The 12,282-nt window shown below is 35.3% G+C and overlaps 2 protein-coding genes across 20 annotated transcripts; one reads left to right on the plus strand and one right to left on the minus strand.

Annotated features, from left to right (window-relative positions):
* Window positions 1–2,065: 2,065 nt before the first annotated feature.
* LOC137826513 (putative transcription factor bHLH086) lies at window positions 2,066–5,794 on the minus strand. Of its 19 annotated transcripts, none has more exons than XR_016514522.1 (11): window positions 5,357–5,783; window positions 5,037–5,136; window positions 4,870–4,947; window positions 4,479–4,517; window positions 3,903–3,947; window positions 3,599–3,812; window positions 3,373–3,480; window positions 3,178–3,243; window positions 2,794–2,870; window positions 2,402–2,535; window positions 2,066–2,284 (listed from the first exon to the last, which is right to left on the minus strand). XR_016514522.1 is itself a non-coding variant. In XM_090293405.1 (8 exons), the coding sequence occupies exons 4-7, from the start codon at window positions 3,791–3,793 to the stop codon at window positions 2,820–2,822; spliced, it is 420 nt and encodes a 139-aa protein (XP_090149531.1). In that variant the 5' UTR covers window positions 3,794–3,965; window positions 4,442–4,947; window positions 5,037–5,136; window positions 5,357–5,783; the 3' UTR covers window positions 2,066–2,284; window positions 2,794–2,819. The 19 variants fall into 19 exon arrangements, 5 of the variants coding, with proteins under 5 accessions (XP_090149531.1, XP_068488604.1, XP_068488601.1 ...); XR_016514521.1 differs by having other exon boundaries at window positions 3,903–3,965; XR_016514524.1 differs by lacking the exon at window positions 4,870–4,947.
* Window positions 5,795–6,013: 219 nt separating this feature from the next.
* On the plus strand, window positions 6,014–11,808 carry LOC150025594 (uncharacterized). The gene is made up of 5 exons (XM_090294126.1): window positions 6,014–6,080; window positions 6,573–6,956; window positions 7,764–8,301; window positions 8,815–9,572; window positions 11,741–11,808. The coding sequence occupies exons 1-5, from the start codon at window positions 6,014–6,016 to the stop codon at window positions 11,806–11,808; spliced, it is 1,815 nt and encodes a 604-aa protein (XP_090150252.1).
* The last annotated feature ends 474 nt before the right edge of the window (window positions 11,809–12,282 follow it).

Consider the following 12,282-nt stretch of genomic DNA (forward strand, 5'->3'; position numbering starts at 1 on the left):
ACTAGTAACGTCAATCTGCAATACCTAGCTCGAAAGCAACAAGATCAGTTGGTGTTTCTCCTTAGCCTTCAGGTTTTTCATGATAGGAACTGACTTGAACTACATAATTTGAATTGGATATTGCAACTTATAGTTTAATATGAGTTCCTATATGCAAGTTTTCTATTTGTGAGGATGTTACTTTAATTACTATAGTTAATTACTGTACAATATGAAGACCATGTTTGTAGCCTGCACTCCCTCTCTAAATATATAATTACATTATTTTTCCTCTATATTTCTGTGTTACTTGGCTCTTTTGCAATAATTAGTTACAGTGTGGTGTGATTTGGTGTCTGGAAAAGGTAGTTTGAAAGTATGTTTGATGAAAAATTGTCAAAGTTTGAATGAGCTAGAGAGAGAAAAATGTGGCATCTAAAACTGAGGTTCGTTTTTTTTTTGTTTATTAGCATTATTATTTTTGGAGAGTGAGCCTTCAAATCTGCTAAATGCCATTGAGCATCAAGAATTGTTTTTCCTTGCAATTCTGCATAATGTCATTCTCACTGCAATTAATATTAGACCTAATAACTAATTGTCACGGCAATTTTCATGTTTGGTGTTTGGGAGATTCTAGAGTGTACTAATCAATTATCAAAATCACAATATAACTCATCGATTCTAAATTAATTAAACTTTGAAGGTGCTTATTTTTGTGGGTTTATGACTCACATTTCCGTTTTCTTGTCATAATTGGGAGGTTAATTGCCACAATCAATTGCAATCAATGAGAGATTAATTGTCGCAATCAATTGCAATCAATGGGAGATTAATTGCCGCAATCAATTGCAATCAATGGGAGATTAATTGCCACAATCAATTGTCATCAATGGAAGGTTAATTACCATTAATTGTATTTATTATTGTTGTCTCCTAGAACCACTATATATAGTGGCTTCTTTCAAGCAATGTAATAACAAACACTACAAACAAGCAACACACACTTGCTTCCTCTCTCTTTTCATATACTCTCTATTTCTGTTCTTGGGTGTAAGTGTTTAACCCATATAGAGAGGATTTGTTTTAGGGCTATTTATCTATTAGTCTGAGAGGAATTCATTGTACTCCCAGTATCATTATAGTGAAAGTTTTGGCTCTCTCGCCGGTGGTTTTTTACCTCTATTTAAAGGGGTTTTCCACCTAAAAATTCTGGTATCATTCTCACTTTACTTGTTACTTTAATTTCTCATAATCTTTGGTTGAAATTATCATGCTTCCGCACACGATATCCCTACAAATTGGCATAAGAGCTTTTCGATAATTCAACCAGGATCTATTGTTCAATAATGTCAAAATTGGATATTGAGAAATTTGATGGTAAAATCAGCTTTGCTATCTGGCGAGTCCAGATGCTAGCTGTTCTCACCCAGAATGGTTTAAAGAAAGTTCTGGCAGGTAAAATGATGAGACCAACCACTATGACGGAGGAGCAGTGGGATGAGATGGATGAAAAGGCATTGTCTGCAATCCAGTTATGCTTGTCCCGTGAGGTGTTGCGTGAGGTCATCAACGAGAAAAGTACAACAGGCATATGGAGTCACTACAAAAAAATGTGTATAATGCGGCGGTTATTTTCGTAAAAACTGGCGTTTTTAACCGCCGCATTATACGTCTGTGGCGGTACTGCATACCGCCAGAATTCTTGCCGCCACAAAGTTTAATGTGGCGGTCAATTAAGAACCGTTGTAGCAGACGCCATATTATGCATTGTATAAAGTGGCGGTTTTAAGCATGTAATTGACGTCAGTTATAAATGTCGTAATTTTAAAACTGGGTACACCAATTCTAACGTAAATAGTGGCAGTTTTAACCGCCACTTAATACGCTATAATATAAATTTAATTTAAATTTTAATATTTATAATAATTAATTTAATTTCGTTTTATAATTTGATTTCATAATATTATTTAATTTTATATTATAATTAAATTTCAGTACGCAATTAAATTTCATAATATAATTAAATTATAAGATAAATTAATTTTATAATAAAATTATACCTCATAATATAATTAAAATTGATAAGTATAATAATAAGAAATGATTTTATTCATTCATTAAGATAACAAAGTTTATAATGTCAAACTAATCCAAAAAATAATTAAATTAAATTGTCAAAATGTAAATTTTATTTGAATATATTACAACTAATGTCATAGTCCTAATTCTAATTTGTCTTGTTGCCTCCACTTGATCCAATAATATTCTGGTTCAGTGATGAAGTACGACTTCCATCATCCGGTGCCTGAAATTAATTAAAATATGTTTAGAGTTAATTTTCAAATTTTAAAAAATAAATGAAAAGAATATTATATATCCAAGGAGTGTGCATGAATTAAGGAGTGTGCATAAAAGCCCATACCCTCCTGGCATGGCATATTCAACAGATGATTGTTCACTTATTGGGATGGAAGGTTTAAGACCGTATTCACAAACTCACTAAGCACTTCTACTGACACATCACCCGACACATCACCCTCCAGTACTCTTCACAACCTAATTAATTCATTAGTTCATCCATCATAACTTAAGTTAAACAAAGCTTACTCAAATTATATAAACAACAACAATTAGAAAAGAGAGAAAGAAAAAATAACATGTGACAAATTAATTATTTAAAATAAGAGGAAAGTGAAGCTTGCAACAAAGAAAGTTGTAGATGGAATAACTACATAGCAAATGAAATCAGTGTTATATATTAATATATCTAATTCAGGTAACAGGTAAGTGTCTAGACATGTATGCATACTCAACCTTTGTCCATGATTGTGGTTTCAATTTCAAATTAGGTAAGCTCCCATTGTATTCCTCGTTTTCAAAGGCCAGTGGACCTGCAAACAAATTTGTTATACGGAGTAAATTGAAACAAATAAAAAAAAATTTAAAGGATAAATTAGTCACTTTAAAAAATAATCTTTCAAAAATACTTTAAAATATAGCAAAGAATTGGAATTAAAATTATAAAATAAATATTAATTATTGTTAGTATTATAATAGTAATAGAGAAATCTTATGTTCATTAACTATCATTCATCATAACAATAATAATCCATCAATGGAATTAAATCATAATCCTAGATATTGTTGCAAAGGAAATGCAAAAGAATGCAGCATTTCAAACTAGTTTGAAAAATCTACCTTGGAGCCGTTAGGGACCAGTTCTTGGAGTGTCTTAAGCCGCTCACTTATTCTCTCTCTTCTGTTCTGTGATACACTCGTACAAACATTCTATCAGCATTGAGCTTATAATTAAGTTTTCTTAATTTGCAATCAAAACATGGAACATATATGCGACAAACAAATTTAACTTAGGTTTGAAGTAATTAAGCAAACCTTGGCAGCAACATTTTGAGGATCCTTGGGTGGGCTTGACTTTGGTTTTGTTGCTTTACTTGTAGTTGTGCATGGCTTCTTGACATTGGCAGCTTGCATGGTCTCTCCCTATAAACACCAAAATCATTCTTCCATTCTAATTAATTTCATGTACTTCTTATGGACTAGTGCTAAATAAATGTATAAAAAGAAGCTAAGATGTGATTAAGAAAGCAATGATTAATACCATAAAAGATCGCTTTCTCAAGACTAAATCTTGTGCTGCTGACTCATTCAGGCTATCACTATGGGCATGTGGTTCTGAGTATAGCCACCCAGAAGATGAACTTTCACCATGTTGTTGCTTCTCTTTTGCACCTTTGAACATGGAGCTATAGCAAGTAGCAATTTCAGAGCAACTGAAATTTTGGACCAGGCGCATGTGTGTGGTGCTTTTGGGACTAACATGGTTCCATTGGTCACAACCTTCATAGAATTACTCTCTTGGGAAAACAACCAACTTTGTTGAAAGCTAAGGAAAGACTCACTACCTTGCATGAGGTTGCTGAACTCATTGACTTTGAAATTGATCAGACCTTGCCAGAATCAAAATGCTGCATTATAAAATTATAAAATTATAAAATGTTGCATGTAAACACAATTTCACAGTATGAATGCATGAATATGTGTGTTTTCATGGCCAATTCACCATTATAAAGCTGATTAGGATGTTTTCACCTTTTGCATTTTATCAAGTCAGAAGAAAATTACCTCGGAATTTAGGAAAAAATAAATAAAGCTAGTCTGCATATGAGAGCACCCAGTTCTAGAGATAAACAACATAATTGTTTGACTCTATTTAATGGTAGATTTTAAACCAATTTTAGGACCTTCCTCTGTTGTTTAAGGCTAGAGTATTTTTTAGTGGACTTCATTCACTTAAAAACCTCATGTACCAATTGATATAACAAAATTGAAAAGCCATAAATTGGAGAACTTTCTAAAATCTAACATTTCCTTAATTAATCACAGCGACACCAATTTATTACATGCAGTGACAGAAACTGTAATCAACATGTAGCCAAATGACCATTGGTTTTGTCCACAGGCATCAGAAGATGAATTACTTCACTTAAGCATTGCCCACTACTCCATCACCAACATTTCTGCAACAGAATAAATGCAATTAAGCAACTAATTTGAAGAGAGAAGGATTATAAATAGCATGGCATCATCGTTGCTACAACGAATGGTTGCAATATGCTTCCAAATAGATTCCAGGAGGGAAAAGCTTTTGAAACCAATAACCTAAGATTCCAGTACCAAGCACAGTGGCTAGAAAGATCATTTGATGACCTTTCTACCATATCCACGTGTTCCTAAAATCTAACATTCAAATTCAAAAGCTATAATGTTGTTAAACAACACAACTAACTATATGCAACTCAAACCACTATTCTCAAATCCAGTTTAGATATTATAATAAAATACAAATAGTAAAATAAAACCTACAACAACCCTTAAAATAGTTACGCCCTTTTTCCGATTAGTTGCCTTGACCATGTCAAATTTCTCAATATGGCTTACACCTAGCACCTACATCACATCACAGAAACTACGATACAATTCAAACAACTTCAAATTTCAAAGTGTGAACTAATTACATAATAGATTTTACTCTTTACCTCATAAGGATTAAAGTCACCATCGGAATTAAAGCTCCCTGTCACAGATGCAGCAACACAGATAATCTTTCTATCACTCCATGTTGTTGTCTGGGTAAACCTGAAAATCGACACTGAATTACATTTTATTAACCCTAGAAACGAGGTCCACGAAGATAACATAAGAAACATGTGGTATGCGAAAAACAAATTAATTCGAACGAAAACTAAATTCGTTCTTCGATTCTTGCAAATGGATAGAGAGAGAGAGAGAGAGAGAGAGAGAGAGAGAGAGAGAGAGAGAGAGAGAGAGAGAGAGAGAGAGAGAGAAAATGGATGACCTGAGAGAGGTTGAAATTTTGGGACAGAGATTGTTATGAGAGAAACTCAATTTGGGGCAGTGCAGAATATTGGAGATTCCCAGAGCCATTGGGCGCACCACTGCGAAGATGCAATGTTATCTCTCTCAGTTTATGTCTGAAATTTGAGATAACGAAATGGGGCGGTGAGTGAGGGTTTACGAAATACAACTGGGGAACGTTTGTGGTGAGGGTGAGAGGAAAGGTTTACAATTGCGGTGAGGGTGAGAGGAAAGGGTTTACGAAATGGGAATTAGAAGGGAAGGATTACGGTAAGGGTGAAAGGGTTTACGAAATGGGGTTGAGATGGTTTAGAAGAATGTGAAGACTGAAAGAGGATCAGGGTGGGAGTGAAGGTTTTTAGAGGTTGAGTGAAAGAGGTACATTTTCAAGAGTATCGAAGAGGGAAAAATGAAAACTTTAGAAAAGATTAAGGTTATGGAGGGAACGAAAAGCGGAAGAAATTTTATTTTGAAGGTAAATTGTGCCGGTTCTAAATGTCACATTTCGAATGAAGATTATGGCGCTTACGAAAATGTCGTATTATACAGTAAATTGTGGCGGTTTTTAATAACCGCCATATTATAGCCGCCACTATATACACGTTTTTTTGTAATGAGTAAATTGGAGTCTTTATACATGACCAAAAGTCTTGCAAACAAACTCCGGTTAAAGGAGCGACTCTTTACACTCCGAATGTCTGAAGGTACTCCCATCCAATCTCACCTTGATGAATTTAATTCCATCATAATTGATTTGGAAAATTTGGATGTTAAAATTGATGATGAGGATAAAGCAGTTCTACTTATTGTTTCTCTACCACCCTCGCACCGACAATTCAAAGAAATTATGTTATACGGTAATTATCTTACCTTAAGCTTTGATGATGTCAAGACTAATTTACTAGCCAAAGAAAAATTTGATACTCAAATTCATTCTGAAAGTTCTGGTGAAGGATTAGTAGTTAGAGGGAGAAACCAAGAGAAAGGTAGGAACACTAAACATAAATCTAGGTCAAAATCTAGAGGCAAGAACTCCAAATATTGTCGTTATTGCAAGAAAAAGGGACACGAGATCTCTGAAGGCTATAAATTGAAAAATAAGCAAGATAGAGAAGATAAGGGAAATGGTAAACAACTAGAAAAATTTGCCGAAGCTAGTATTGTTGAAACTGAATCTGATGGGGACTGTTTTGTAGCTTCCAACACTGAACAAAGGTCTAGAAATGAATGGATTCTTGATTCTGGCTGTACTTTTCACATGTCTCACAATAGAGATTGGTTTACCACATATGAACCTGTTTATCATGGTCTTGTTTTGATGGGAAACGATGCTCAATGCAAAGTTGTTGGTGAAGGAACAATCAAAATCAAGACACATGATGGAATTGTTAGAACTTTAACAGGTGTCAGATATGTCCCTGAGTTGAAACGGAATCTCATTTCCTTAGGCACCCTTGAATCTCATGGGTGTAGATACTCAGCTGAAGGTGGAGTTTTAAAAGTGTCTAAAGGAGCTCTTGTGTTACTAAAGGCAATTCGATGTGATAGTTTGTATGTGCTGCAGGGTTCAACTGTTACAGGTTCTGCAGCTGTTGCCTCACCCAACAAAGATAACACCAAGTTGTGGCATATGAGATTAGGCCACATGAGTGAGAAGGGAATTCTAATCCTCAAGTAGAAGGGTCACCTTGGTAACCACTGTACTGGAAAGGTTGATTTCTGTGAACATTGCATTTTTGGTAAGCAGAAAAAGGTCAGTTTTTCTAAAGCCATACACAGAACCAAAGGTAGCTTGGATTACATTCACTCGAATCTTTGGGGTCCGTCAAAAGTTCCCTCCAAAGGTAAATGTCGTTATATGATGACAATTATTGATGACTTCTCACGAAAACTGTGGGTGTATTTTCTTAAACATAAGAATGAAGCATTTTCCACTTTTAAAGAGTGGAAATTATTGATTGAGAATCAGACTGGCAAGAAGATAAAGAGGTTAAGGACAGACAATGGCCTTGAGTTCTGTTCGAATGAATTCAATGATTTCTGCAAGAAGGAAGGCATTTTTAGACACTTCACCATCCCAAGTACTCCACAACAGAACGGGGTTGCAAAAAGAATGAATAGAACTATCCTGGAGAGAGTTCGTTGCATGTTCTCCCATTCTGGTTTGAGCAAATCTTTTTGGGCTGAAGCGGCTTCAACGGCATGTTATCTGATAAATCGCTCTCCTAACAGATCAATTGATTGCAACATTCCAGAAGAAGTTTGGTCAGGTAACCATGTTGATTATTCTAATCTTAAAATATTTGGTTGCCCTGCTTATTCTCATGTAAACGAGGGAAAATTAGAACCTCGTGCTAAGAAGTGCATTTTCTTGGGTTATGGCTCAGAGGTTAAAGGCTATCGTTTATATGACCCAGAATCTCATAAAGTAATTCATAGTCGAAATGTGACCTTTAATGAAAATGTTATGCGCTCTTCTGCAAAAGATATTGTCATTTCCTCAATTGATACAGGTGACCAGGAAGATGCTCGAGAGAAGGTGGAGTTGGAGATTAAAACACCCGCTCATGAGGAAGACGTTCCTAATTCCTCCAGTACTCAAGATGATCAAGTCACTGCTATTGATGTTACAAATGAACATTTGAGTCCACATGAGCAATGTCCACCTAAACGACGAGGATTACCACAGTCGTGGTCTATGGCTCAAAAACTTCCACAACAGAGACCAAGAAAACCGACTGAAAGATTAATTGCAGAATCTGCCAACATTGCTTATGCTTTAACTATTGCACAAGAGATGGGTGAAGAAGGTGAACCCAAGAATTACTCTGAAGCTATCTCTGGTGACGACTCAACAAAGTGGATTGCTGCTATGCAAGAAGAAGTTGAGAGTCTTCTCAAAAACGAAACATGGGAATTGGTGAAGTTACCAGAAGGAAAACGAGTCATTAGTTGCAAGTGGATCTTCAAGAGAAAAGAAGGGATCCCTGGTGTTGAGAGTACAAGGAATAAAGCAAGATTTGTTGTAAGAGGTTTTGATCAAGAGAAAGGTATTGACTTTAATGAAGTATTTTCTCCTGTTGTTCGTCATACCTCAATACGTATATTACTTGCTTTAGTTGCCTTGTATGATTTGGAGCTGGAACAGTTAGATGTGAAAACTGCTTTTCTTCATGGTAATCTTGAAGAAGAGATTTACATCCAGCAGCCTGAGGGCTTCGTTGTTCCTGGAAAGGAGGACCATGTATGTCGTTTGAAGAAATCTCTTTACGGCTTGAAGCAATCACCAAGACAATGGTATAAGAGGTTTGATTCTTTCATGATTGGACATGGATACTCCAGAAGTAGCTATGATAACTGTGTTTATTTTCAAAAGACATCTGATGGGTCATTTATATACTTGTTGTTATATGTTGATGACATGTTGATTGCTGCAAGAGATAAATCTTTAGTTAACAAGTTAAAGGCCCAGCTTAGCAGTGAATTTGATATGAAGGACTTAGGTCCTACCAAGAAAATTTTGGGAATGGAGATCAACAGAGATCGTCAAGCTAGAAAACTTTTTTTATCACAAAAGAAGTATGTTCTTAAGATGCTTGACAAATTTGGAATGCGAGACTGCAAAGCTGTTAATACTCCAATTGCCGCCCACTTCAAGTTGTCTTCATATCAGTGTCCAAAATCAGACGAGGACAAAAGACGCATGTCACATGTCCCGTATTCAAATGCAATTGGAAGTCTCATGTATGCTATGGTATGTACTAGACCTGATTTAGCTTATGCTGTTAGCATTGTTAGCAGGTTCATGCATAATCCAGGCAAGGCACACTGGGAAGCCGTTAAATGGATACTTCATTATCTGAAAGGTTCTCTAGATCTTGGGTTGGTATTTGATCAACATAGAGCCGATCCCGGAGGAGCAGTTGGCTATGTTGATGCTGACTATGGTGGTGATGTAGATCGGAGAAGGTCACTTTCAGCTTACATCTTTACCCTATGTGGGTCTGCTATCAGTTGGTATTCTTCACTTCAAGCCATTGCGGTTTTGTCCACCACTGAAGCAGAATATATTGCTGCTACAAAAGGTATGAAAGAGGCTATATGGCTTCGAGGCTTGGTAAGTGAACTTGGTCTTCAACAAGATGTTCTTGTTATATTTTGTGATAGTCAGAGTGCTGTCCACTTGACCAGGAACAGTAAGTATCACTCAAGGACCAAGCACATTGAAATTAAACACCATTTTATCCGAGACATTGTTGATACAGGAGATATAATTGTTGAAAAAATTCATACGACCGAAAATCCTACAGACATGTTGACCAAGCCACTTCCATCGGCTAAGTTCGATCATTGCCTGAACTTAGCTGGTATTATCCATACTTAATCAAGGCTTCATGGCGAGAGAGTGTTCCAGTCAAAGGCAAGTCAAGGTGGAGATTTGTGGGTTTATGACTCACCTTTCCGTTTTCTTGTCATAATTGGGAGGTTAATTGCCACAATCAATTGCAATCAATGAGAGATTAATTGTCGCAATCAATTGCAATCAATGGGAGATTAATTGCCGCAATCAATTGCAATCAATGGGAGATTAATTGCCACAATCAATTGTCATCAATGGAAGGTTAATTACCATTAATTGTATTTATTATTGTTGTCTCCTAGAACCACTATATATAGTGGCTTCTTTCAAGCAATGTAATAACACTACAAAACACTACAAACAAGCAACACACACTTGCTTCCTCTCTCTTTTATTATACTCTCTATTTCTGTTCTTGGGTGTAAGTGTTTAACCCATATAGAGAGGATTTGTTTTAGGGCTATTTATCTATTAGTCTGATAGGAATTCATTGTACTCCCAGTATCATTATAGTGAAAGTTTTGGCTCTCTCGCCGGTGGTTTTTTACCTCTATTTAAAGGGGTTTTCCACCTAAAAATTCTGGTATCATTCTCACTTTACTTGTTACTTTAATTTCTCATAATCTTTGGTTGAAATTATCACGCTTCCGCACACGATATCCCTACAATTTTGAATAGCTTCCCATCTGGGTTGTCATCACACAAGCTTATACTACTTGGTAACCCCTTTAAAAAAACATTAATTGGGAAAAAAAAAACTTTTGAGAGCCATTAATTTAGACTTCCTTATCATTTATTCAGGATTGAGCTTCCAAGCAATGTAATTAAGTTGCAGTAAGGATGGCAAACAGGTTAGTATTGTAAACTACTGTTCTGAATAAGCCAGCTCTTTGACCAGTTTGGTTTTCACTGTTGTTTTTGTTCACTTTCATTTCAAGCAAAATTTATTTATGTTGTTGATGTGGCTGTTCAACATTTTATTTACCTCATCTTTCAATTACTCTACCTAAATGGAGATGGGTCTCGGGTAATTAATTTGGACCTTTATTAACTCTCCTCATATTCTTTAGGTCTACCCAGGACCATTAAGTTGGGACGTACTTTATGATTTACCCTTCTCCATTTCTTGCCCTGCAGTATTCCCTAGACAGTGCATTTTGCTTTCACCTTTTTAGCTCCAATGCTGGAATGTAACATATAGAAAAAGAAAACTCATCAAATAATTGTTGTATAATATAAAGCCAACAGTGATACGAGCCTTCTGCTATAATAAGCAAACATAACTCATTTTTATTATTTGGATTTTACCTTGAGATGCTTCCTTTAAATTGGTGCATAATTGTGTCCAACTTGTTGAAATCTTGAGGGTTCCTTTTCCTGTCATGAATGACACCAAAATAATATAAACACAGTCATCATGTTTCCATGGATGTAGAGAAATTTTCCTTTCCAATACATGCTTATTTTTGTTATTTTATGATTTGTTTGGTAGGAGTGATTTATTATTTATGAAGTTTTGATTTGTGAGCATTATGTATACAGTCCACTATTTTTCATTAAACTAAGTTATCTCAGTTTTTTTCATATCACTGCAAATGTGTAGGCGGGAAGTTCTAGATTTTAAATGATCTGCTATAATTCCTATATAATTTTCTCTTACTGCCAAGCCAATCGAGGGTAAGAAGGTCAGTGTTGTGTAATACATGTGAATGTAATATAAATATTCTATTAAGAAAATATTTGTAATACCGGTGGAGTGAACTATCTTTAACATGGATGATCAAGTTTAGGGGACTCCAGTATTTGTGTGGTGTTATCAAGTAATTAATTCTGATATTTTTTTTATTCCATTTTGCATAATAGACTTTTTTACCCTATCTCGGTGAGGACAAAATATCACAACATGGGATATCAAGACTACAAAAGTTGCATATTGCTCGGAAGACGCACCTACTTCCTGATTCAATTGTATTGTTGTGCTCACGGATACTGATGGTGTTACAGGGGATGATGACCTTTACCAAGTGGCGTCTGCATCATGTGATGACAATCTACGTGTTTGGGATGTTTGAATGGCAGTCAAAGAGAAACCATTAGCTGAATATAACACACGATCAAGATTGACATGCCTTAAAAGAAATGATTAATCTCTCGTTCTAAGACCGCAAATTAGACTAATATGTATTTCACATTATTTTCTCTATATATCTACTTACACCTTTCATATCTTGTGTTTTATATACGATGACTTGGAGTTCCTCTGAAATTTCTTGTGAAAGTATACTTTGTTTTTGTTCCTTTTACCCTTTTCAATTTCTTCATTTGGAGTTGATTACAACTGAAATAATAATATATTTTGGAGTGTATGTTATCTCATCATTTGGACTTCTCTGAATTGTGGTTTTCTATCATTATTTGTTGTTATATATGAGTGTATATTTGATCCATGACTTCCAATTTAGTTTGTTTGGAGCCTAATTTGAAATTGTCAAGAGACAATATTACATACGAAAATATATTCACATGTAAATCTAACCGACAATTAC

Source organism: Phaseolus vulgaris, chromosome 8 (assembly GCF_051622355.1).
Source record: "Phaseolus vulgaris cultivar YP4 chromosome 8, ASM5162235v1, whole genome shotgun sequence".
Lineage (NCBI taxonomy): Eukaryota > Viridiplantae > Streptophyta > Magnoliopsida > Fabales > Fabaceae > Phaseolus > Phaseolus vulgaris.